Below are 27,078 nucleotides of genomic sequence, written 5' to 3'. Positions count from 1 at the left end.
ATAGGCACTGTTGTACAATCCCTCCCTCTGCAACAGAGCCATAGCAAGGTGTGAGGATGCTTTAGTGTACAAGGCTTGGACCACAGAGAAAATGGGCTGTGAGTAAATGGAAACCCACCGACTTTGACAGGAAGAACCTAATAACGAAACCTTTCTGAAAATGGGGGTCATTGTGATTTTTCGATTTGAAAAAAAAAAATAAAAAAATTTAATCATTCTATTTTCTTTTTACATTTAAATCTAAAAGGGTTGGGAGGCTGCAGCTGATTCAAGTTGAAATTTGATTTTCCTCTGCATACTCGAAATTCTCTTCCTACACAAAATAAAGATCTTCACACGGGGCATCAAATAAAGGTACATATATAGCACTGACTTAACGGGTCGTACATCTTACTGTTTTCTTTGTTAACTGCCTCATCATAAGATGGGAAAACTGATGTAAACCAGGATTAAGAAATTTGCAAAGGGCCAAAAATAATACACGTTACTAATGTGTCTAATGCCGGAGTTTCTCGAAGACATTTCTTGTGGGAATTAAAACTGACTTATCACTCTATGACAGCTAATTCTTGAGATCGTCAGTCGCTGGCTTTGGTTACTCAAGACCTAGCAGACTCACATCTGGATTATGATGGTCTAGTAGTCCTTGCCACGGCTGACCACTTCCTTGTACGTTGGTCTCAGCATGATGGTGTGCTCAAACTGAGCTGTATAGCATCCCTTCACGTCACACAGGGGTGGGTATGGGTCAACCAGTCCTGTAACACAAACACAAATTTTAAAATGATTTTTGTGTCTTCTTTTCTTAGTTGCTGTTTCCACATTAGCATGGAGTCCTTTGAAAAATACTATTAAAATGACATAGGAAAAATTAAGTTTCATTCACAATGTTAGAGAACAATAAGACACAGAATAAAATGGGTTTTCAGTTTAGAAAAATTCCTGCAGTTTCATAAAACAGAATCTCTCCTTTCTATTGAAAGAAATGGTTTCTCATAAATTTTCAACAAAAACTGACATTTGTGGTTACAAACAGCACATCACATGACATTCAGTTAAAAGTACCACTGAACATTGTCTCTGTCGGCTGTGAAATTTTTTGCAAACAAAAACGGATATTGCATGGCTGAAGTCACCAATATCCATTGACTCCTGTGTCAAACTCACAATTGACTTGAAGTTTTTGTGCCATTGCAAAGCTCTAATGTCACAAGAAACAAACATTTGCCATGCGCACACTCAACAATTACATGTGCGCTTACAGGCATGTATTTTGTCACTCAGTTTTGTAAACAACTTCAACCGACCAATTTCACATATGTACGAATATGTACATGGCTAATTATGACTGTACTACTCAGTCGCCTTTCATGGAAAATGGTTGCCATTTCTGTGTTAAATTCAAGGATTGGTGTGGACCACATCTGTTGATGTCTAAGGTGTTGTATAAAACAAATAGTGTATGGTCTTTACTCGTGTGATAGAACAAGATTTTGCAATTGGTGACCATTCACTATTTGTATAACACCACACACTGAGGAGCGTCTCTCACCATTGTCACACAGGTTCTTTAGAGCCATCAGGTATTTGGTCTCTCCGAGTCGGTCCAGCCAGCGGCGGCAGAATGCAAGCGTCCCAAAGTTGTTGTTGATAACATTCAGAAGGGCCTTAGATCTTGCCATCCTGCAATTTTTGATCCAAGACCAAGTGCATCACAATTACACTCATTACTTTAAAAAAGGATCAATCTTTTCTACACCGTCTTGGATAGAATCACAAATACACTGGACAGCAAAAGAAAGTACCCACTTCTGTCAAAGGCCGCACACAAAAATTCACCCCCCAGAAATAAACAATTTTTGTACGCAGGTGTGCTACAATGCCCCTTACTAATCACATGCACATGAGCAAGTGAATGTCTTCATAACAAAGAAGAACTTGACATGCACAGCATCTTGGTCACTGAATCAAAAGTCCCACACAAAAGCACTTTCAACCACGCAAAAATGGCCACTGAATGGACAGCATCTTATAAACAATCAACATTTATCCAAGCTCTGCAGGAGGAATGGGCAGAACTTCCCCAGGACTACACCAGAGAGCTTGTACAGAGCATGTGTCAGAGATGCCTGGAATGTGTCCAGGCACGAGGAGGACATACACATTATTGAAAATTGATGTTTGTGACTGCTTTTTTCGTCCTGTGACACTGATTTTTTACGTAAAACTTGTAAGGCTCATTCAGTTACATTTTGCGACTTTTGATTTAGTGACCAAGATGATGTGCATGTCATTTTTTTCTTTTTAATAAAGATAATCACTTGCTATTGGGTATGTGATTCCTAATGGATATTGCAACATACCTGTGTACAAAAACTGTTTATTTCTAGGGGGTGAATTTTTGCGTGCTGCCTTTGACAGAAGTGGGTACTTTATTTTGCTGTCCAGTGTAGATCACTCACAGTATGTGCCACTACCTGACTTACATACTACTATTCCATTCTGATTGTTAACTTTGAGTAATATTCACAAATACTTATATTTCAAGAGTTATTTTACCTACTAAACCACAGATTTCACGCAAGGTCCACCTGTAACAAGTCAGTTCAGGGTTCCATTTTGCGCCTGAGCAGTAAAAGGCCATTTGTACCTGCAAACATGTTGATTTCTAAATTCACTGTGTAAACATCTGTGATGTAATGATTATTCACATAATCCTTCAAAATGGTGCTTGTTATCCAGACGTTGCTGTGGTGACTCTAGTTTCAAAGGCTCTGTTAAAACAGGGCTGTAGAGAAAAACTGTAAGTAGACTCACCTCAGAGGCACATGGCCCACTTCAAAGTTCTTCATGTAATGTGAAGTCTCCATATCATCTCTTACATATCCTTTCCCTGTGCTCCCAAATGTCTCGATGGCATAAAATTCATTCTCCTGTAAGAGATTGGTTAGAGGAAGGGGAAAACGAATAAACCAGAAATATTCTCACAAAGATAAGAAATACAAGGAAAAGTAGAAATTACGCGGTGCGTAAAATATGTCCCCGCCGGAAGTAGCATTTAGTAGCAAAATGTACAATATCGGTAAAAAATCAAGGTCAAAGGTCAAAGAAGTCAAAGGTCAAAATTCTGTGTAGAAGTTTTGAAGCCCTCACCTAGTGCCATCACAAAAAGCAAACGGAATCAAAATCGGGTTAGAAATGGCGAAGGAGTAGCATTTTGTAGCCAATGTACAATATACAGTTTAACTCGCCTAAGTCGACATCGCATATGTCGAATAATCGCGCAAGTCGATGATTTTAAAAAGTCCCGATTTTTCCCCATTGACTTACGTGTATTAATTCACTCACAAGTCGAATTTTGTAAGTCGAATACTCGCCTAAGTCGATGAAATTCCAAGAACACTTTCACGGAAAAAACATTGAATTCACTGTGCCTAAGTCGAATAAGATTTTATTGTGTAATAAATCACTGTCAAAATCACGAGACGCCAGTTTTTGTTTACATACAGTATATACCAAAAGAAACTTTGCGTTGATAAACATTAACGTTTCATTAACGCAAGTGGTTTCACCTGAATCGTTAGTAACGCAAACTAACGATCGGGAAAATGAACGTTTGTAGTAACGATGAGTTACGATCCCTACCGCAAATTAGCGATGTTTCGTTAACATTAACGATGATAGGTAACGCAAGAACTCACGCCAGACTTTGGTTTTGTAACGAGACCTGGTGAAAGGACGACGTAATACCCCGGCCGAGTGTAGCGATGTATGCCTTATATTTAGCGGAGTCTTTTCGCGAATCGAATCACGATATCGCGAATGGTTAATTTGCGACCGGGGTCACCAAAAACGCACGCCGGGCCACCAAAAAAGCCGGATGTTTGCCTTCAGTTTTGGAAATGAACAGCGGTAACAATCGGCTCCATAAGATGCTAGAATAAATGTCAGATGTTTGCTCTTGATTTTGGAAATGAATAACGGTAATATTCGACTCCGTGTTATACTAAAATAAATGTCGGATGTTTGCTTATACTTTTGGAAATGAATAATGGTAAGATTCAGTTCCGTACGGTGCGGAAATTAATGTCAGATATTTGACTTTGCGGTCGGAAATGAATAAGGATAAAAAACGGCTCCGGAAGATGCTGAAATGAATGTCGAATGTTTGCTTTGACGTTCGGATATGACTAATGATGATATTCAACTCCATACGATGATAAAATAAATGCCGGATTTTTACTTTTATACGTTCGAAAGTAAATAGCAATAACATTCAGCTCCGGAAGATGCTGAAATAAATGTTAAATGTTTGCTTTGGCGTTCGGAAATGAATAACAATGGTATTCAACTCAGTACGATGATGAAATAAATGCCGAATGTTCGCTTTTACGTTCGAAAGTAAATAACATGTAACATTAGGCTCCGGAAGATGCCAAAATAAATGTCAGATGATTGCTTTTACGTTCGGAAGTGAATAACAGTAACATTCTGCTCCATAATTAAGATGCTGAAATAAATATCAGACATTTGCTATTTAACATTTCGAAATGAATAACGATAAAATTCAGCTGCGTTTGATGGTAAAGTAAATGTCGGATGTCTGCCTTGACGTTCGAATATGAAAAACAGTATAACATTCGGCTCCTTTACAATGCTGAAATAATTGTCAAATGATTCATTTCACTTTCGGAAGTGGACAGCAGTAACATTCAGCTCCTTTAACGATCATAAAATAAATGTCGGGTGTTTGCTTTTGAATTTGGAGATCCACTAACGGTAATATTCTGCTCCGTACGATGCTAAAATAAGTAACAGATTGTTTCTTTTACATTTGGAAATGCTTAACGGTATCAATCGGCTCAGTTAGATGATAAAATAAAAAGCGGATGTTTGCTTTCACGTTCGGAAATGAATACGGATGATATTCAGCTCCGTAAGATCCTAGAATGAATGTCGATTGCTTGTTTTTACATTTGAAAATGATTAACGGTAACATTCGGCTCCGGAAGGTGTTCATACTTGTAAATTGTGGATGATTGCATTTACAATCAGAAATAAATAACGGTAAGTTTCGGCTCTTTACGATGCTAAAACAAATGTCGGATGTTTACAAAATAAATGTCTGTAAATGCTCCCACTTTCTCATTTCAAACGTAAATTTTGGCCACCTAAATAGGCATCAACTTTTATAATAATCTATAAGCCCATTTGCTAAATCTTATAGAACTCAGAATAACAGAATAAGATTATTAAATTTCCTATTTATTTATTTTAGACGTGGGTACCGTCCTGTTTTACTTCAGTGATACTTAATATTTATTTTTCTATGTTTAGTATAGGACCGATTTAGTTTTGCTTGTTTGTTTTTTTCGGGCCACCAAAAAATAAAAATCAATCATTTTATAAAAGTAAAAGTTAGTGTGGAGCCCTGGCCTGCATCAATGTGGATAAAGTTTCTTGCTGAAGGGCAAAATATCGGGCACATCGCACCAGCTCTCAGCTCCAGAGTAGACAACATACATGTACTAGTACATTATACATAATGTGGTGTAACTCTAAGTCGATTTTTTTTTCGACTTACGCGCAAGTCGAAAATCGCCTAAGTCGATGTGTTTTGCTCAGTCCCGAGAAGATCGACTTATGCGAGTTTAACTGTAGGTCAAAAATCAAGGTCAAAGGTCAAAGAAGCCAAAGGTCAAAATTCTGTGTAGAAGTTTTGAAGCCCTCACCTAGTGCCATCACATAAAGCAAACGGAATCGAAATCGGGTTAGAAATGGCGAAGGAGTAGCATTTTGTAGCAAAATGTACAATATAGGTCAAAAAATCAAGGTCAAAGAAGTCAAAGGTCAAAATTCTGTGTAGAAGTTTTGAAGCCCTCACCTAGTGCCATCACATAAAGCAAACAGAATCGAAATCGGGTTAGAAATGGCGAAGGAGTAGCATTTTGTAGCAAAATGTACAATACAGGTCAAAAATCAAGGTCAAAGGTCAAAGAAGTCAAAGGTCAAAATTCTGTGTAGAAGTTTTGAAGCCCTCACCTAGTGCCATCATATAAAGCAAACGGAATCGAAATCAGGTTAGAAATGGCGAAGGAGTAGCATTTTGTAGCAAAATGTACAATATAGGTCAAAGGTCAAGGTCAAAGGTCACGACTGAAATTCTGTGTAGAAGTTTCAAAGCTCCCATGTAGTGCTATCATATAAAGCAAACAGAATCAAAATTGGCTCATAAATGACAGAGAAGTAGCAAATTGAAGATTTTGATCACACACGGACGGACACACGGACGGACGGACGGTCTGGACGGACACACACACGTACGGAGCCCGTTTCATAGTCCCCTGCTCGAACTCGTTCAGCGGGGACAATAAACCAATCTAATTGATAGACTTCATTTCATATAGACACTATTCCACCAGCCCTAACCAACAGAAAGATGATAACTCGGTTAAATAGAAAAATTTCTGATCAACCTGGTTGGCAGAATAGAGCTCACAGCGAAATTCAAACAAACTTGTAATGAGTTACAAATTACATTTGGCTGATATTCCCAATTTATTTTCTCACCATTTTGAAAAACAAAAGTAATCCATGGGCAATGAGAAATGGGGACATCATGATATTGACAAAACCCTGAAAAAGTATATAACAATGAGCTGATTTTATTATTATTGTGACCACAAAGACAAACAAGAATCACTTGCTAACAGAATTCCATTGCAAGTACATCTACGTAACTTGCACCTCAGTATCACAGCAAGGTATACACAATACTGTAAACTAGAAGCATTTGTGGCATGAAACTTTCGCTAACTGGAGCCAACAGCCTTTTACATGAAATGAAATTTTGGCAATTGCCATTGGCATTCAATGCATGTACAGTATACAAGAACTTTTGCTTGCATTTTGATCTTGTGAACATTGGCTCCTCAAGAAATTCACAAAACTTTCATGCATGCAAAAATTCCTGGTTTTACAGTAGTGACTGAAAACTGATTTGCTTGTGAGGTGAGTTTGTGGTGACGTTCTTGCAACCACACGCATTATACCTCCATCCTCGTAGCCTCGCCCCCTTTGACGATGGGCACGGTCTTGCCAGCGTGTATCCTGTAAGGCCCGATGGAGTGCCCATTGAGGTTGCGGATGGGTTTGACCTGATACGTGGTGCCGTCGAGTTCCACTTCATAAGACTCCATGACCTCCTGTATTCTCTCTCCAACATCGCAGAGTCTCACATCAATACCAGCTTCCTGTGAGAGGTTATCAAGATAACATATGGAATATACACTGGTACGTCAAGAGAGTAAGGACTGTACTAACAAGATAAGGGGTTAAATAGAGATAACATATTAGTACATACCTACAATCTCATCTTTATACATCAACCAGTGTATTTGAAGGACAACTTCTTTTTTTTTCAACTTTAATATCAAAGAATTAAAGTACATAAAAACTAGATATATCGCTACGGCGACTGATATGCCTCCGCCATAATGCATGGTTCTCCTAATAGGTCTATAGTAAAATGTCTTGACAATGTGTGATGACAGTTTCACACAAGTGGCAAAAATATTAAAATGACAGGTTTGTCACAAATGTGCTGAATGTTCACTTTCCTAGAACTAGGTTCAATTGGATGAATGATTAAAAATGTCAGAGAGCAGGTATTTGGGGAACTGATGATTTTTACTTGACTTTTGACCCTTTTATAAGTTTATGCATTGAGTAATTTTCAAGGTATTGAAAAAAGTATAATTTCAGTATCAAATGGGAAAATAGCATTATCTAAACCTGGCCTTTGACCTTTGACCTCACAGTTCCAAAGAGAATCACTGTTAGGTTGAACATGCATAAATATGTAAGTTTCATGATGATACCTTGAGTTACTTTTGAGATATGGAGGAAAAAGTGCAATTCAACACTTTCACTTGACCTTTGACCTTTTGACCTTTGACCTTTTGGCAAGAAACTTCCAAAAGAATATATATCGGGTAATACATGCATACATCAAGTTTAAAAAAAAAAAAAAAAACCTTCAGGCATGGCATAACCATAAGGAAAGTAGTGATATTTTGAGGAGTTGACCTTGACCTTTGACCCCCTGACCTTTGAACCATGACCCCCAACTTCCCTAGATAATCACTGTCCATTGGAACAAGCATATATACTAAGTTCCATGAAGATACCTTGAACCATTTGCGAGATATAGAGAAAAACATGAATTTTCAACCTTTTTTTCACAAAATAACCTGTGACCTTTGACCTTCGACCCCGTGACCCTAAAATCCAAACAAAGTATCATCCCCCCAGGATATACCCTCATACCAAGTTTGATGTAAAACCACCACACGGTTCTTGAGATATCGACAAAAACAAAATGGGACGGACGTACGGACGGATGGACGGATGATCCGAAAACATAATGCCTCCGGCCACTTCGTTGGCGGAGGCATAAAAAAAATTGGTCATTGCAATACATCTTGTAAAACTATGTCTGCTGATTCTTTAACTCCTTTACATGTATCAGTGTTTTTTTGTGAGTGAATATATGCTACTGTCATACATTGTATAGTACATGTGTGAATAATGTGCACAGCTATTAATATTTACCAGGTACCATATTTTTTCCTTTCATTGATTTCACATTTTTCACAGAGGAAGACATTCAAAACTACAGAAGCACTCTGAGAGCGCAGACCTCCGCCAAGCATGCAGCTCATTTCCACCACTGATCTTGTTCTTCCATAGAAGTGATTTCCACCCATACATACTTATAGCATTGTGTGCTGAAAGTCGCCCAATTTCCCAATATAGAAGCCTTTGTTACGTCATAAACCCTCAGCTGCACAGCGCGCCTCGCCCTAGCAGAAACGAGAGCACGCACTAGTGCGCGCATGCGAACCTCAAATACGCGCAGCTTGAACTCCCAAGTTCATTGACCCTACCTGCCAAAATATCAAAAATCCTTCATAAATTCCTCCAAAATTCTCAGATCACTACCAAAATTTGATCATCTGTTACTTGTATCAATCTAAACCTTTCCTGCAAGTTTCATCCAAATTCGTTACCTACTTTTTGAGTTATTTTGCACACAGACAAACTAACTAACAAACAAACAAACAAACAAACACACAAACAAACGGTAACGAAAACATAACCTTCCCCCTGGGCGGAGGTAATAACACAGTAACAGCAGATTTGTGACAGAAAAAATCTACTTTATCTGCAGATTATCCTATCATTGTTTTGATAGCAGAAATTCTAAAGAATTTGATAGGGTTGGGGTTTTAGGTGGTATGGAATTGTTAAATGGTATTGTTAAATTCAAGTATCAGAATGGCTAATCACTTTCGACATCCAGCTGAATCCCTGCTTGGCAAACTGCTTGGCACACTCTCCTATTGCCACAAACTAGCATTAGACTAACATGAAAACATATGAGTGGGACTGTAAGGACAGCAGCAATTCTGCTTAACCCACCACCTAGGCTTCAGTTTCTGTACCCGTTCACATGGGTGAACCGACATTTAAGAATTTTTAGCTGGCAGAAATGTATACATTGCTTTGAAAGTGATTGCTATACAGAATCAGAGCGTACGTGATTTTTGTCCTGGCAGCTCATATTACAGGATATAACAGTAGTTGTTGAATTCATGTTCATGGAATACAGCAGTGAACACAGAAATGTACACATGCACGTTACATGATCAGGAGTTGATATTCTCACATGTCGTTAGATTTGCGAATAGTACCCAGATCGGAGAATTCCCACAAATAACCCCAGGAAAACAGGTACGGTATGAAGTCTCATTAATAAAGATTGTCTTTGATGCATTTGAGGTGACAAAAAGTGATGTCAAGTATCAAAACTAAATGCAATCGTAAAATTTGCTTTGTGTTTGCTCTGTGTTGTGGGCTGCTCAGGTGCAGCCTGTCGCGATTTATACAGCGACTGGGCTGTGTATAGTTAGTGTACAATGTATTTACATAATATGCACAGCCCTGTACAGTGTATTTACATAATATGTGTATGCACAGGCCTGTCACATCATTATCACAGCAAGTCATGACTGTGTATAGTTAGTGTACAGTGTATTTACATAATATGCACAGCCCTGTACAGTGTATTTACATAATATGTGTATGCACAGGCCTGTCACATCATTATCACAGCAAGTCATGACTGGTACTCTTAGTGGTCTCAGTCTGGTGGCCCCTGGCTGGGCCCCCTGCCTTGGGCCAGCACTTAGGCTCCTGGCCTCGGCCCGGCCTTGGGCCCCGTGAGCCCCGTGGGCCCCTGGGCCACTAGGCCTGGGCCCATTTGGGCTATGGGCCCCTGGGCCTGGGCCCACTTGGGCTCTGGGCCCCTGGTTCCGGGCTAAGGCCCGTGGCCTTGGGTCCGGCCTTAGGCCCCGCCTTTGGCCCGGCTGTATTTTGTACATGGTCTATGGGAAATCAGGCTTGTCTGTAACTGTATAATTGCAAATAATTACAAATAATCACAAATGATCAACAGGTCCATACTACATATAGGATTATATGAATATATGAATATATGATTATATGAATATATGAATATATACAATGTATGTGAATATATACAGCTGATCAGGCATTCTGTTACGGTGTCAGATCTGCGGTCATTCATATATAGCAAATTTTATGCATGTATAAATGGCATACATTCATGTGTACAGTATGCTACTTGATTGAACCAGCCAATGGAGAAAGATCACACCATTGAACAATACAGTTGAACCTCTCGTATCCGGACAAGTCGGGACCGGGGCTCGTCCAGATAAGGGATTTGGCCGGATACGGGAGACTCAATGCTTTATACATGTAGAGTCTACATCTCCATACACATGTACTGATGTAGCCCATTGTAGTACCACATGTAGTAATGTGTATACTGCAACCTTTTCATTGTTACACACAGTAACAGACCCCAAAATAGAGGTTTGTGTTTGCAAGAATGAAATCATTTTCTTTTATAAATTCTTGGGATGATTTACCTAAATAATTATTAAGAAATGTATCCGTTGGGAATCCCCCTTTCCTCCCGTAATTATTAAAAAAAGATTAAAAAAATCACGGCGAGATTGCGTCCGGATAATAGAGAGATCCGGATAAAGGGAGGCCGGATAATAGAGGTTCAACTGTACTTGAAAGACGTGTACAGTTCAATGACTCGTTGCTTGTTTATGAACTCTGTAGAGGTATGCAGCCCTCTTCAGATGGAAAACATACAGTTGGCTATCAAACAGAGCTTGCAAAACCATCAACAATTTATTGAGTTGGATTTGGGTGTGTGTGTGTGTGTGTGTGTGTGTTAGAGCTATTTGGCTTGTTTCCTTTGCATGCATCATCACAAATTCCCGAAGTCTGAATAAAGTGAAACCAAGACCTTCATATAGATGTGCTGCATTGTAAGGTGCTGGATCAGAGCACTACCATAAGATTGACACCATGGCGGGAATTGTGCTAACAGTGTACTATCCTTCCTGTGCATTTATGTTAAAGTGTACCAATACCCTGAAAATCACATTTTTAACTAGAAATGTCACTATGGCGACTGATACCTCCACCATAATGCATGATTCTCCCAATAGGTGTATAGTACAATGTCTTCACAATGTGTGATGACAGTTTCACATAACTGGCAAACCTGTGATATGACAGGTTTGTCAGAAATGTATTGAATGTTCACTTTCCTCAAACTGGGTTTGCTATAATTGTCTAAGAGTGCAGGTACACATATTTGGGGGATTGAGGATTTTTACTTGACTTCTGACCGACCCTGTTATAAGTTTATGCGTTGAGTACTTTTCAAGGTATGAAGAAAGAGTGTAATTACAGTACAAAATAGATTTTTTTTTTCATTTAAACCTGAGCTTTGATCCTTAACCTTTGACCTCTGGAAAATCTCCCAGAGAATCTCCATTAGGTAATACAACATGTATATCAAATATATTAAGTTTTAAAACTAATAATGCAAGCATTGAATATACACTAGTATATGAGGGAAACAGTAAAATTTTGAGGAGTTGACCTTGACCTTTGACCCCTGACTACATACTGACCCATGACATACCTGCCAACATTTCAAGATGAAATATCTTACTCGTGGATTGCAAAAATCTTATTTTATATGCAAACTGAAGTTAAAAATCTTACTTTCGGTCAAATCTTCAGAAAATACATACGAAAGGTATCTCTAAATATTTTTTTAAAAATCTGATTTCTCTGACAGAAAATCTGATTTTGCTATTTTTAACGTAAAAAATCTTACTGAATCTGATAAAATCTTACTAGTTGGCAAGTATGCCATGACCCCTAAATTCCCTAGATAATCTCTGCCAGTCAGTACATGCATATGTACCAAGTTCTATGAAGATACATTAAACCAGAGCTGCCAACTTTTGTAAAAGCCTTTCAGTACTATGATGGCTGAAAATCAGTAATTTGCACCTTTTTTGAGTGAAAATCAGTAATCCTTAACAGTGTTATAGAATTTATCACAGACAATGATTTCTAAAAATCAGTAATTTGCTTGTAACCTCCAGTATTCTTGTCCAATTTCAGTAGAAATTACTGAAAATCAGTACTGGTTGGCAGCTCTGTTAAACCATTTGCGAGAAAAGTGAAATTGCAACATATTCACCTAACCTTTGACCTTTTGACCTTTGACCTTATGACATGAAACTCTCTCTGGAGAATCTTTACGCAGTAGTACATGTCTACACTAAGTTTCAATAAAATACCTTCGGGCATTGCATAGATATGGGGAAAATAGCAACATTTTTAGCATTTGACCTTGACCTTTTGACCTTTGACCTCTTGCCAATGTCACTAAAATCTCCTCAACTAATTGCCCCATCATACATCATCCTTGGACCAAGTTTGGTGAAAGCTACTTCATCCAGTTTTGAGTTATCACGTAAACAGATAAATTTTAGGATTTGACCTTGATCTTTGACTTTTGACCTCTGTCCGATTTCACTAAAAAAGCTAACATGTAATGTTGTTTGGTGAAATTTGCTCAATCCAGTCTTGAATTATCGCATAAACGGATACAATTTCATGATTTGACCTTGACCTTTGGCCGATTTCACCCAAAATCTAATCAAGTAATTGCCCCATCATACTTTATACTTGGACCAAGTTTGGTAAAATTCCAGTCAATATTTCTCAAGTTATCGCGTAAACGAATGCGGACAGACGGACGGGCGTACGGACGTACAGACGTACGTATGGACGGACGGACAACCTGAAAACATAATGCCTCCAGCACCACTTCGTGGCGACCACTTCGTGGCGGAGGCATAAAAAAATAGAAATTGTAACCTGTTGATGGAGCGATTGCCATAACATGGACCATCACACTCACTACATCAGTAGAGTTTCATACCACTGAACATCTTTTAAAACTATATAATTTACTAAAAAGTGCAATTTTACTTTCTTCTTTTATCAGCACGAGTTTTAGTCTCATTAGAAATTGCATCTTTGCTCTTTGGAAAGAAGTCATTTTTATACCTGTTTCAGTTTTATCGAGTGTGAGCATTGTATCATCACATGCTTTCAAGCTTTCATTAATACAGTATCACTCACACAAGGAAACCTTTGGAAATGAGAAAGAAACTGGTCAGTGTACTCTGAAGCTATAAAGTCTTTAGGTTGTGCCAATGTATCCTGTTCTGAGTGATAGAAGTATCATAAGAAAAGTTCCCACTCTTTTTCAAGAGTTCAAATGAAAGGCATCTCCTGTGAGACCTCTGGTACAGGAAATTATTATACCACATGGTGACAGAGCCAAGCAACAAAACAGGAAGGCTGGCTATTTGTGGTTGTGCAATACCATCCTGTTCATTCTGCACTCGGGAAAGTGGAATACCCAGTAACCCTAATTTATCATCAATGTCAGTGAATCAACGATCAAAGAGATCTTGATCAAACTGTCAACATTAGATAAAATATTCCACCATACTCCAAATACCGGTATACATTACAGGCATAAACTTGAGACAGCATATTGTGCTATGATAGTTCATGTATACAGACTCCCAAGGGCAAAAATGTGAACTGTTCTGAGATAAGTAACATGTACCTGAAGAATTTTGTTGGGTGTATAAAAAGTAAATATCAAGAGTCTTTGACTCTTTCTTGAAGCACATTGAGTTAGCAGAGATTACTACGGTCAATACACAGTACAAGACATGATGCCACTCTGGTTTATACTATATCAAGAACTAGAAATGTCGCTACGGCGACTGGTGTATGCCTCCGCCATAATACATGGTTCTCCTAACAGGTCTATAGTACAATGTCTTGACAATGTGTGATGACAGTTTCACACAATTGGCAAAATATCAAAATGACAGGTTTGCCACAAATGTGCTGAATGTTCACTTTCCTAGAACTAGGTTCAATTGGATGAATGATTAAAACGTCAGAGTGCAGGTATTTGGGGGAACTGATGATTTTCACTTGACTTTTGACCCTTTTACAAGTTTATGCATTGCGTAAATTTCAAGGTATTGAGAAAAAGTATAATTTCAGTATCAAATGGTAAAATAGTATCATCGAAACCTGGCCTTTGACCTTTGACCCCACAGTTCCAAAGAGAATTACTGTTAGGTAGAACATGCATAAATATGTAAGTTTCATGACAATACCTTGAGTTATTTTTGAGATATGGAAGAAAAAGTGCAATTTAGCACTTTCACTTGACCTTTGACCTTTTGGCAAGAAACTTCCCAAAGAATATATATTGGGTTATACATGCATACATCAAGTTTTAAAAAATCCTTCAGGCACTGCATAAATATAAGGAAAGTAGTTATATTTTGAGGAGTTGACCTTGACCTTTGACCCATGACCTTTGACCCATGACCCCCCAACTTCCCTAGATAATCACTGCCCATCGGTACAAGCATATAAACTAAGTTCCATGAAGATACCTTGAACCATTTGCGATATATGGAGAAAAACATGAAATTTCAATTTTTTTTCACAAAATAACCTGTGACCTTTGACCTTTGACCCTGTGACCCTAAAATCCACATAAAGTATCATCTCCCAAGGATATACCCTCATACCAAGTTTGATGCAAAACCACCACACGGTTCTTGAGATATCGACAAAAACAAAACGGGACGGACGGACGTACGGACGTACAGACGTACGGACGTACGGACGTACAGACGTACGGACGTACGGACGGACGGACGACCCGAAAACATAATGCCTCCGGCCACTTCGTTGGCGGAGGCATAAAAAGAAAATCCAGTGCCAGACCTAAGGAGCTCTTTAGTCCTTGAACACAATCATGTAATCTTAATAAGGTACTGTGGTTCGGCTGTTGTCTATTCTTGGTAATGTCAAAAAAGACACAGGCATTTAACACAGCATCATTATGACTCATAACATTACTGTGATTTGTTGCAATGCTTTCTTCACTGCTTGGCTCAGATGTCTGGAAACTAACTGCCACTAAATAGAGATCAACTAATCTCCTTAATCCCCACTGTGTCACCATGACCTTCTTGTTGGACTAAGGCACATGACTGCTCCCAAGTAGGTTGCCTAACTTATGATTGGGTCAAGTTTGGAGGAATTTATGAATTCTGACGAAAAAGAACACAAGTCTCACTGCCTGAGCACATAAAAGATTAATAATGAAAAAGTCCCTTGGTGTACACATAGGGCACATATGACAAAAGAAGATTTAAAATTGTCTACAGGTCACACATTACACAAGACTTCAATGTCTTACCCTTATTCCAGTATTTGTGGCATCTTTCACTGCTGCTAGAAGTTGATCATATCTAGGATTGAACGTCACTGTGAATGCACAATCAATGATTCGACCTAAAAGAAAGAGAAATTAAACACATTTTCACTTCGTGTTACAGTAAAATCTAAAACAGAGCAAACTTACTTGAAAGAGCATGCAAATCAAAACACATTCTTCACTTTCTTTATTCACAAATAAGATGAGAAAGCAGATTTCAGTTTAGAATGTATGTAAATCGGCATTTTTATATATTTCTCAAAATCTGAAATCGGAGAGTCTCACCATTATGCTCAAACGGCAAAGAATTGTACTGCAATACTTGCAGATGTTAGTTGTCATGGATGTCTATTTACCTTGCTGCAGTATCATATCAGGGCAATTACCCCCCCCCCCCCCCCTGCTAAATACTAGTTAGTGATAAGGTTAGAGTAAAGATTAGGGTTAGAGTTAGGTTTAGCATTAGAGTTTTTAGTTTAGAATTAGGGTTAGGATAAGGTTCAGGATTAAGATTAGGGTTAGGGTCAGGGGAAGGGTCTGGGGTAATTGCCCAGGGGGTAATTGCCCTAGACCCCTGCAATATAGTCAAAGCTTGGCTGCATTAATACCAACATTTGCAAACCCAATAAGGGCAGATATCTTCACACTGTAATACACTGGAAAGTCCATGCATATAAAAGGATGATAGCTACCAAGCCAAGGAGCTCACCGTTGATGTGCGTGCCAAAGTCAATCTTGCACACATCATCATACTGGAGGACGGTCGTGTCACCAGCGTTGGGGGTGTAGTGAGCGGCACAGTGATTGAGGGAGCAGCCAGTAGGGAAAGCAAGGCCTGCCTTGAGACCATTCTCATCAATCAGTTTTCTGGAAGCTGTCTCTAACCTTTCACTGCAGAGATTTAAAAAAAAGAAAGAAAAAAAAATTCAACATATTAACTTGTATATGACCCTCATACATTTCTTGGCCCAAATGAAGATTGTCAAAATTAGGGGTGACATCAGGACAAAGCAACAGTACAAGTACAGACAAGACAGTACAAAATTATACCAACAAAAATAGCCGACATAAAGAGCGAATCATCCTGCTAGGACATTTTTGGTAGTAGAATTGCATAAGGTAGTACTCTGAAGTACATGTATGTAAAGCGAGATATGAAAATGATCCATCTAAATTTTATATGTTTAGAATGGCAGTTCCAGTTGTCAATGGTCCAGTGCTACTCACCATATATCTATTATGGTCAAGCCCGGTTTGATGAAACCCTGCACGTATTCCCGGACCTGTCTGTGAGCCTCTGCTGCCTGTCTCAAGTCATTGTAGACATCATTTTGAGCTCTGTCCAGCGCCCGCTTCTCCTCATTTGTCACTCTCCACTCTGCAGTTCTCCTTTTTAGTGAAAGCAAAAGCAAAAGCAAAAATTAAAAAAAAAACTGTGACAGTAATATCATTACTACCAACATTTATATTTCTATACACTATTTGCAAATGCTTCCTCTTTTATATTCAACAGGTATAAAGCATACCCACACTCATAGCCTAGTTATTGCTGAGAGGTGACTACTCAGATCACAAGAACCATGATTTAATACATGAACTAAATTCCAAACAGTTTGTGACATTTCTTAATGAGTGCAACTAACCATAAGTCCCAACAACAACATAAGCACAACATTCTACAGAACACCAAGGTTAGGTTCAGTAATACCTCACCTGTATTTGAGAAAACAAAAAACAAAACTCGATTAAACACCTGGCCTACCCTTGGTGGGGAAACCAGAGATATGAATTCTTGCTTGAGTTGTGTTTATTACAAGTGATTGACAAATTGCCCTTCATCAGCATAGTATATGTCGATGAAGGGCAATTTGTCAAATTGGTTGTGATAGATACAATACATCATATTTTACTGAGGTCTGATATCTATTTGCATCTTAATGTTAATGCAACTTTAACTGTCCCTTTCATGCAGCCACACTCAACCTCAGCAACTTGCGATCACTGTTTGAAACTGACATCTTTTTTGTATATATACATTTGTATGCTGTGAGTGCTTGTGTGTGTATTTCTAAGTGTCTATGACTGCACATATATGTGTGTGTGAGTGTGTGTGGATGTGTGTCATTGTCTTTCATGTCGTCATAGTTACCCATCAACTGTGGGGTGAATCAACTCCTCTCCCAGTGGGTACGGTCCATTTGCAAATACCTGTGAGATGGGTATTGTAGGTGGAGAAGTCTGCTGCACACCCTTAGCTGGGAAGAGAACAAAATGAATATGGTGTTTAATAGTTTAGCAAGGGCAATGAAAACACTGGACTCTTCCATCCATTGCTTGCTCTACACTGAATCATTAGACTACTTCATCAATTGAGAGGTCTGTGGTGCAAAACAGTTTGCAATATCTGCACAGTATCTCCTGTCAAAATATTTTAATTCATAAATATTTACTATGTTCAGTACTTTTTGATTTGACATATGAACTCTTCTATGACAAAGAAGCAATTCTTAAAGTGAGATATATAGTAGTGATATTAACTTATTCTCTCTTTAAGATTTGACTATTTGCATCTATCTGGAGGATATTATGAGATAGCCAAATAACATAAAACAAGAAACTTACTGACATACAAACGGCACAGGGTAAAAAAAAAAAAATTTGCTGGGCTACGTACTATCATTTGTCAGCAGATGTGTACATAAAACAATACAATTCCAGGCATTACTAGGTCTATTGAAATAGCACTATCTCTGCTTTTCAGTCCTCTCTTCACCACCAATGAAATCCCACATCTGCTTTAATACAATTGTTTATAATACAATAGAATCAAAACCAGTCTATTCAGATTGTACAATTACTTGCATATATGTGCAAAATGTGCCATCTAGTAAAGCAAGTTTTGTGTTCTTCTTTAAACATGGTCTGATAGGTAGTACTGGTTAACCATAAACAATCAATACAAAACTGAGTATTTGACATTGCAAGAATATACAAAAACACGGGGTGGGGGTGGGGGAGGGGAGACCTGTTGAAATTTTCTACAGCAAGTTATCATTTCTCAACAAAGTAAAGAGAACACTGCCAGCATATGTAAACTGTATTAGTCATTTCATGGAAAATAGAGTCATACCTTTATTGCCTCCACTGTTCACATTCCCCTGACCCTCTGCTCCATCTCCTGCACCACCTTTCTTCTTCTTCCGCTTTCTCTTCTTCTTCCCAGCACCTGCTGCACCATCCCCACCATCCTCTCCTTCCTCGTCCTTCTCCTCAGCATCTGCTCCATTTACGCCTCCTGGGAAAAAGGAGCAGATTATTGCAGTTTGGAAAACATTCACAGAGGTCACACTTGGAGTCATGCTAGATCCAGAGAACATACTGCCACATTCTTTTTTCTACAATGGTATGTGAAAGTAATGTCTAGGTCCCATGATACACAGTTGCAAATGACATAAGATTGAAACCTATCGCTATCACTCAATACTAACTATGAAGGAACAATATTGAACCGAGAGTCTATACTTTACTGCATGTGTTTCTGTTTCTTAAAACTTCTACAGATTGTAACTTGAATGCTCACAGTTGTAATGTTTGTCACTATGATGTCTGTGGTTCTTGTCACCTGGCTTTGCCTGAATTTGATGACTTGCAATAAGCAGTTACGTATTTCTGACGGCAGGCTCTGCGATCGAGGCAAATTGACAATGTCATGAACATATATGTACATTGCACACTCACCATTGTGCTTACTCTCACCAAGTGTTTGCTTGTTCAAATCTTCCGTGACCTTCTCAATATCACCATTGACAACAGCTTCTTCTTGGTTTCCTTCACCTACAGAAACACAAAATGAAGGATTACTGTAAAACGAGAAACATTCTCGGCATGAAAATTTTGTGAACTGTCACTGGCATTCAATTCATAAACAGTAGTGTAGACAAGATCTATTGCATGCATTTCAATTCTGCGAATGTTGGCTCTTGCGAAATTCGCAAAATTAAAATGCATGCAAAAATTCCTGGTTTTACAGTACTCTGTGTATCGGTCATGAATATAAACTAATACTTCAAAGCATTACCCTCTCCTCATTTGTTGTATGTACATAAACATTAATACAAAATTTGGTGATCATTACATGTCATGTTCATTTAAAGATTTATCTTCATCAAGATTATAGAAAGCATTTCAAGTCCAATAGTCTGACAATTTCTGGCACTAATGTACAATGTACTTTGGTATCCATGTATGTAGACACATTCTATATCTTGAATTCTGCTCAACCATATTGCACCAAAATTACAGACACCACTTATTAGCTTATTTATTTGCTCAAAACATCTCTTTTGCGAGCTTCTACTTGTGATTGTGGCAAATGCTGTCTGCACAATCTGAAAATGAAGTTAGCCATCTAATATCATGCGAAATATGAAGTACCGGTAACTGGTTGCTGAAAATCAATGTTGGAGATGGCAAGTTGAAAGAAGTTGATTGAAAAGTGTATAGGAATGATTTGTGGGTCTGTCTGCTTTTTGTATGTCCATCTGTGTGTATCTTTGTGTGTTCATGCAGGTGCGCTCTGGCCTCTAGGAACTGCACTTTTCAACTGGACCGTCTTCATTCAACTAACTGTCAATCATTTGTAAGGCCTACACAGTACACTGATTATTAGCTCCTGACTACTTGTATGTCACAGATGATGGCCAACTTCATTTTCAGATTGTGCAGGCAGGGTACGTCACTGTAGTGGGATTTGGTTTGGGGATGGTTGGTTTTAACTTCCCCTCCTATTCACTGTACAGTACTTCACGACCCTAACCAGACCCGGACTGCAACTTTAACCGGACTGGGGGGTCACCTGACTGACACAGTCTACCCTGTCAGGTGACAATTGACCCCCCCATGACCTTGACTTATAGCTTGATGACTTGGACTGGAACTTCACGGATGGGAACTACACAAACCTCATGAAAATCCTGTGAAATCAAGCGCATCAGGCCGATGGCATAGTCGGTAAGTTATTTTACGCTTTGCAGTGGACATAACTCCCACTTTATCACAGAGACTTGCGAAGATTGAGTTGTTTTGAGTGACGACATGAAAGTTGGCGTCGATACATGTGCACCTTACTGTACCTTCCTTCCCATCGCGATACTGTCTTACTGATTTTACATGGACATGGTCTAACTACCATGACTACTAACCATCGTGCTAACGTTACTACATACATATTGTACTAGTAGGGTAAGGGCACCAGTATTCGGTCAGCCCCCGGTATTCGGTCACTTATCACTAGTCACCAGCCAGTAAGTTCAACTGTCACAACTCACGCAAATCACATTAATTCACATACTTGCACACTCATTCACAACAGAAAACTCCCGTAGCCCCCTCCAAAAATCCATCCAAAATCCCAAATTTTACCGTCAAAAGTGCAGAATCGGCGCTACTTCCCAAATGCAAAAGCGCGCGCGGATAAGGCCCAGTTATAAGAGTACGGGTCGCCGAAAAAGCGCTAAAAATCGAGAAATACGCCGTTCTCTCGTGGGATTTTTCGCCTATCGCAAGCTTGGAGTGTAATGGTATCCTCAAAAACGCAAAAGAAAAACAAAATTTCCGTACGTGCCGATACAGTGTCCCAACGTACAAGGGTTGAATGCAAGTGCCGAGGCCTCAGTATTCGGTCACCAACGGTCCCCGCAATGTCCCCGATGCAATTTTGCACCAACAAGGTAGCGCGCGCGCGCATTTTTCAGCTGCTTTGAACACGCATTGACTTTGAACACGCACATCGCGTGACCGAATACTGGAGCCGGTGACCGTATACTGGGGAATTTTCAAGGTGAAATATTTCGGGATTTTGCGCAATTCTGTGAGATATTTAATAAAATGAAAGTTGAGATTAAAGAAATTTGATATATTTCACATACATTGCTGTAGATATGATGTATGTATGTATTATTTTAGTTTGAAAAATATAGCAAAAAAGCTTAAGTGACCGAATACTGGGGATGTTACCCTACTAGAATCTACACCAGTGTGGAACAGACCGATGTTAATGATGGGTCGCCGATGTCGTAGGGTAATTTATGGTAATATTTTCAGCATGCGTACGGAACAGTAAAGAGACTGAATCATCATGGAGCTACGCAACACAACTCAACTGTGCTGTGTATTAGCTGTATATTATAGCATGTATAGTAGCCCTGCTACATATCGACCACCTTCTTTTAAACCGACCATGTATAATTCGCGCACTGAACACTTACATGTAGGCCTAACGTTAGTACGCACTTCTCTGCGCGCAAAGCACATAAAAATGGATTGGCTTTGAATGTAGGGCCTACACTGTAGAATCTAGATGTAGGGTGTCGGATCGTGCCCTTCCTACCTTCGGACCATTGCGCGCCCTATCTCACAACACGCAACTCCCATAGGACGCCGTGCAAACGCGAGGTGCGCCGATTTTGGCAAGCGATTTTGAGCCGGATTTCGCCTTTATTGAGTTTTCCACAGTCGATGCCGACCTCAACAAATTTGGTATTATATGAAAGAAGGAGTTTGTCTCCATCATGTATTTGAGCGCTGGTACATGAATCCGCCAATAAATAGGTGTAAATGTCGTTAGAAACACGTTTATCCCCATATCTCAGCATCTACTTCGGTACTTGCACCAGCCTGTAGCATGTGAGTAGTTTAGGATATGCTGAATCCGATGGTGTGGTTAGTTTTTCGCTAGCTCCACGTCTTCGACTGTGGATTTTGCCTTGAAAGCACCCCTTGCAATAATTTTTCGGCTGCAGCGAACGTTCAAGGCGTGGCTTCGTATGCAAGGATCCATGGTAACCTTCGCGTATTTGGGGTCATGCATATTTAAATTCAACACGCAACGCAGCCACATGGCGTTCGCGGCGCGAAGCTGGATTGCGTGTGCATGATGTGTGTATGTAGGACGCCTGTGTGTGTGTGTGTGTACCATACGTATACATACGACCGCGTCTGTTGCAGTGCTACTCCTCGCTAGCGCGCTCGCTGCAGAGCGCAGCCAGGCCAGGCAGCGCAGCAGCAGGAACATGCCACCTACGCAGGCATGCATGGCATAGCCGGGCACGCGCTGTCGACCTAGCTAGCTTGTGTTGATACAGCGCTACCCCGGTCGACAGCATGATTGTGCAACGCACAATGTTTGATACACACTGATTCCACAGTTTACAAATGGACAATGCTTAATGCCACGTGCCTTCGTGTAGACTCAATACATACAATGTACAACCACAGTCACAAACAAAACACTATTGACAACATTGACTCTCGCTTTTCTCAGACAGCCGATGTGGCAGTTATCACAAACAAATAAGTTGTATGCATACGTAGGCGTAGAGCCACAGCTCGATCGTAAATGAGCAGTCAATTTCTTCCCAGGCCTACGCGTGGAAGACACGATTGAACGGGAAACTGTGAGTACGATCGAGTAGACCTATTACGAATACCGATATTTGTTACTGAACTTCAAATCGAGGTTTTTTTCAAAAGATTACTATAGCCTGTAGGCTCTTTAATGCTTTTATGGATGGTGGTAATTTGGCATCATTTTCACGCAAGAAGCTGCTGGACGACATGCTTCCTGTATACAGTGCTGGCACTCATATGCGCATTGCATGGTCACGGTGCGTGCAGTGCGTGGCGATATCCGCGAGCTGCTAATGTACTGATACTGCAGCGCGATTGCGAGGCTAGCTGCCCGAGGTAGCACTGCGCGGCTAGCTGGCGCATAATTCTCGCACGCCGACAAGAGCATGCTTTCGCGCTAGCTTTATCGCGATGATTGGGGGGTTGTGTGGGTCTGTAGTGTAAACAACTGCGCTGTGTGGCACGGTAAGGGTAGCGAGCACATACAAATGTGTACACACACACACACACACATACATACACAAACAACACATGCGGTGTGACGACACTGTGGGGGAGTGGCTTCAGCGCTTGTTACGCGTATTTTCTAACCGCTGTACGCTCATTATCCGATTGCTCGAGATCCACACTCGAATGCAACTTTCCAGCGTAATGATTTGGACACATTTTGGAGCGTTCTCGGAAAAAAGTGGGGTAATATTGCTGTGATTTGAAAGTTAAATTTCTCGAGATAGAAACATCGTTTCGCCATGAAATTTGAAATGTGTCTTAATGATGTAATCCTCTTTCATATAAAATAGTTCACAATTCGTTTTTCAGAGAATTTCAAAAGTTACAAAAATGCTTCAGACACCCTACTAGATGATATGGTGAGGGAAAACGTGATAATTCACTGTTCATTAATGGTTTTTACACTTTTAATCAAGGACAAAATTTCGAATGAATATTTTCACCGAATGGTAATGACAGCACAATGTAATGTCTATGGAAGTTTCTAAAAGGCTTCTAAAAAGTTCGTACAACACGGTGTTCAATACAACTCGGTTTGCGTGCATTGTAATTGCAAAAACAGCGGTCGACCCTAATAACGCGATTTACCGCGGGGAGCTGAAACTAGGCCACGCAAGTTCGTCGGTAGCCCGACCAGACGCTGTTACGCTATGCGAAAACAGCGTCTGACGAGCGCGGCATGCAGCCTCAAAGTGAGGAACCTCAACACAACTACAAAACTTAGGAAAATGTATACTTTTCTCCTTTAAACAGAATACTTTACTCACGTTAAATGCATGTTTCTATTACAGAAGAATAGTTCGCCACACTGGGTCCATGGAGACCACTTGCGATAAGTCCGTGGAACAAATAAATGACACTTTCTGGCGCAATTCCTGACCGTCGGTACGTCGCGACGTACCATGTACAGCGACTGGGCTGTGTATAGTTAGGCCTGGCGTGAAAGATTGTGTACCTTCTTCTTCCAGTCTGGTACAGTCCGCCTCTGGCGTATTATCGTACCTTGTGCTTGTCAAGTGCTGGGTGTACAGTGTGCAGGTAAAAAACCGTGTGGACATGCTGGATATGATGATCAATTTCGGTAAGTTTCATTGCGTACATTTGAATACTGATAGCATCAGATGTAGAGTAAATATTAAAAAGTATACTCGTTGAGTTTGAGGTGACAAAAATGATGTTAAGTATCAAAATTCAAAGCTATCGTAATACGATTACGTCGCTCTCCTAGTGGTTGGTGGTCGCGCGCGTACAGCCCTGTCGCGACGTACCATGTACAGCGACTGGGCTGTGTAGGACCCCTATAGTTAGTTCGTCGGCGATATTTTTGCACTGAAACTTCGAATCGAAAAGGGAACAACGGCATTTGATAGAGCTGGATTTTCTCAATCACGTAGGTCAAGTTTTTTACGTGAATTTCAGTGTTAAATATTCTGTTACCAATATTCTTATCAAGCAAATAAACATTAGGCGGTCGATGGGTACATGTACAACTGTACATGTAGTAGGTCCAACCTAGCAGACCCTCCATTTTCATTTAGCAGCCACACAGAGCAGCGCAGTCACGCGTTGCCACTCGTTGGTCTCGAGATCGTCACACATAACTTGAAAGAAGACGTAAAGCCCAGGGCAATCGATAAAAACGCTACCATCCCCGAGGTAAACTTACCTGTATTCTTCTTCTTTTTTCTCCTTCGCTTTTTCTTTGCTTCAGAACCAGTTTGTTCTGGTGGATCATTGCCTTCGATTACATCTTGGGCACCATTCTCCACCACTTCTTTTTCAACGGGGTCCACCACTGCTGCCATGTTTTTCACTTCTTCGACATACACACTGCACTCGTGAAAGGGATTGAGGGCGCTCGATCCAACAATTATAAATCACGATCCCAAAGATCCTACGGGTCTTTGCCAATGTACCGTACTCATCATGCAATAGGTACCCAAAAAACAGACGAAAATTACAGATGTATACCTCTCAGCTATAAAGGAATATAACTCCCCTTATTTCCGGTATCCAATTTTGATCAAATTTTCATTGTAAATTTGTTATATAATAGGCCTACATGTATTTACATACTTACTATTTTCAGACTAACTTAAATTTTAAGTGGTCAAAAATTCCTCTTTACAACAGCTAATAGTCATTTTGGACATAATTATCTTTATATTGTAGCACATGTTCAAGTGTATAACTAGAATGTTTTTTTGTTGTTGTTGCTGTTGTTGTTGTTTTTGCATTCAAGTGTTTTCGGGTATCTTATACCTACTTGTACCAACAAGAAACACACTCTCTCACACACAGCCCCATATAATTATTCAAAATAGACACCAGTGCTTAGTCTATAGAATATGGCATTTACTTGGATTATAATGAGATATTGGGCAAATAATGCTTATGATTAAAGTGAGAGAAAATAAAGTAAACATTTCAGTCAAGAATATGTACGGTACCAATTATACACACAACATATCAATTGTATCACTTGACACACTGCGTTACCCTCAGGCATGTTACAGAACAGTGATACAGAGTTGGTGCCTATATATTTCATATCTGAATGTCTATACAAGCCGTACAGCCATTTTATTCAACTGAATATAAATCTGAATATATTCCACATTTAGCTATATCGCGAAATCATACAATGTGTGGCTGGCTCATCAAGTTCTTGCAACCACTCTTTCAAAAGACAAGTGTGCAGCATACTGTCTATCTGGACCAATGATAGAGTCAAGACAAAACAAAACTTTCACACATTAAACATAATAAGTGTGTTTTCACTGTGGAAGCAAAACTGAATTGCTGTTGCACCCTATACAAAGTAATGAATTACACAGTTATAAGAAAACAAATTGATTGAGAAAGGCCACAATTGATGGGAAGCTATTTTCTGGATAATACTGTGAATCATATGTCACAAATCTTGTGGTGTCCAAAAAGAACAAAGAGTCATTTATGAACACAACAAAAAGATTCAGCACATGCTATTCTAACAAAAAAGTTAATCAGACACTGAATATCTGACTGATATAGTAGTATAGGGAAATACTCATTTTCTTTAAAATGACTTTAGTGCATAAACACACAAGCATTACAAGTAAAATAAGGCCATTATAAAGATATCAAATGCATAATGATATTGTGGTATATTCGATATATATGTATATATATATATATATATATATAGATAGATATAGATATGTATGTGTGTATATATTTATATATATATATATATATATATATATATATATATAATAGTAATAATAGGGGTATTTATAATGTCAATCTGAGTGCTCAAAGGGCACAAAAAAAAAAATCCTCACACAACATAAAGAGCATAACACAAATAGATTTACTTTCAA

At 39.4% G+C, this 27,078-nt stretch overlaps 1 protein-coding gene across 2 annotated transcripts; it reads right to left on the bottom strand.

The window, feature by feature from the left end:
• Nucleotides 1-65: 65 nt before the first annotated feature.
• LOC140246012 (methionine aminopeptidase 2-like) lies at nt 66-25,533 on the bottom strand. Of its 2 annotated transcripts, none has more exons than XM_072325460.1 (11): nt 25,383-25,533; nt 19,538-19,633; nt 18,930-19,094; nt 17,949-18,054; nt 17,027-17,188; nt 16,509-16,690; nt 15,782-15,876; nt 7,053-7,253; nt 2,818-2,933; nt 1,553-1,683; nt 66-758 (listed from the first exon to the last, which is right to left on the bottom strand). In XM_072325460.1, exons 1-11 carry the CDS (start codon nt 25,519-25,521, stop codon nt 637-639), a joined length of 1,515 nt encoding a protein of 504 aa, XP_072181561.1. In that variant the 5' UTR covers nt 25,522-25,533; the 3' UTR covers nt 66-636. The 2 variants fall into 2 exon arrangements, with proteins under 2 accessions (XP_072181561.1, XP_072181562.1); XM_072325461.1 differs by having other exon boundaries at nt 19,556-19,633.
• Between the last annotated feature and the right edge of the window lie 1,545 nt (nt 25,534-27,078).

The sequence above is a fragment of the Diadema setosum genome, chromosome 2 (genome assembly GCF_964275005.1).
Source record: "Diadema setosum chromosome 2, eeDiaSeto1, whole genome shotgun sequence".
NCBI classification, from domain to species: Eukaryota; Metazoa; Echinodermata; class Echinoidea; order Diadematoida; family Diadematidae; genus Diadema; species Diadema setosum.
Note: the sequence above shows the minus strand (reverse complement) of the source record. Positions and strands in the feature narration are given on the sequence as shown.

Excerpts from the sequence above, each read along its gene's own strand:
- LOC140246012 (XM_072325460.1), bottom strand. The coding sequence starts at position 25,521 with ATGGCAGCAGTGGTGGACCCCGTTGAAAAAGAAGTGGTGGAGAATGGT. Across the intron at positions 19,634-25,382 it reads AAAAAAGAAGAAGAATACAG|GTGAAGGAAACCAAGAAGAA; the intron begins GTAAGTTTACCT and ends GTGTTTCTGTAG. Across the intron at positions 15,877-16,508 it reads CTTTGGCACGCACATCAACG|GTCGAATCATTGATTGTGCA; the intron begins GTGAGCTCCTTG and ends TCTTTCTTTTAG.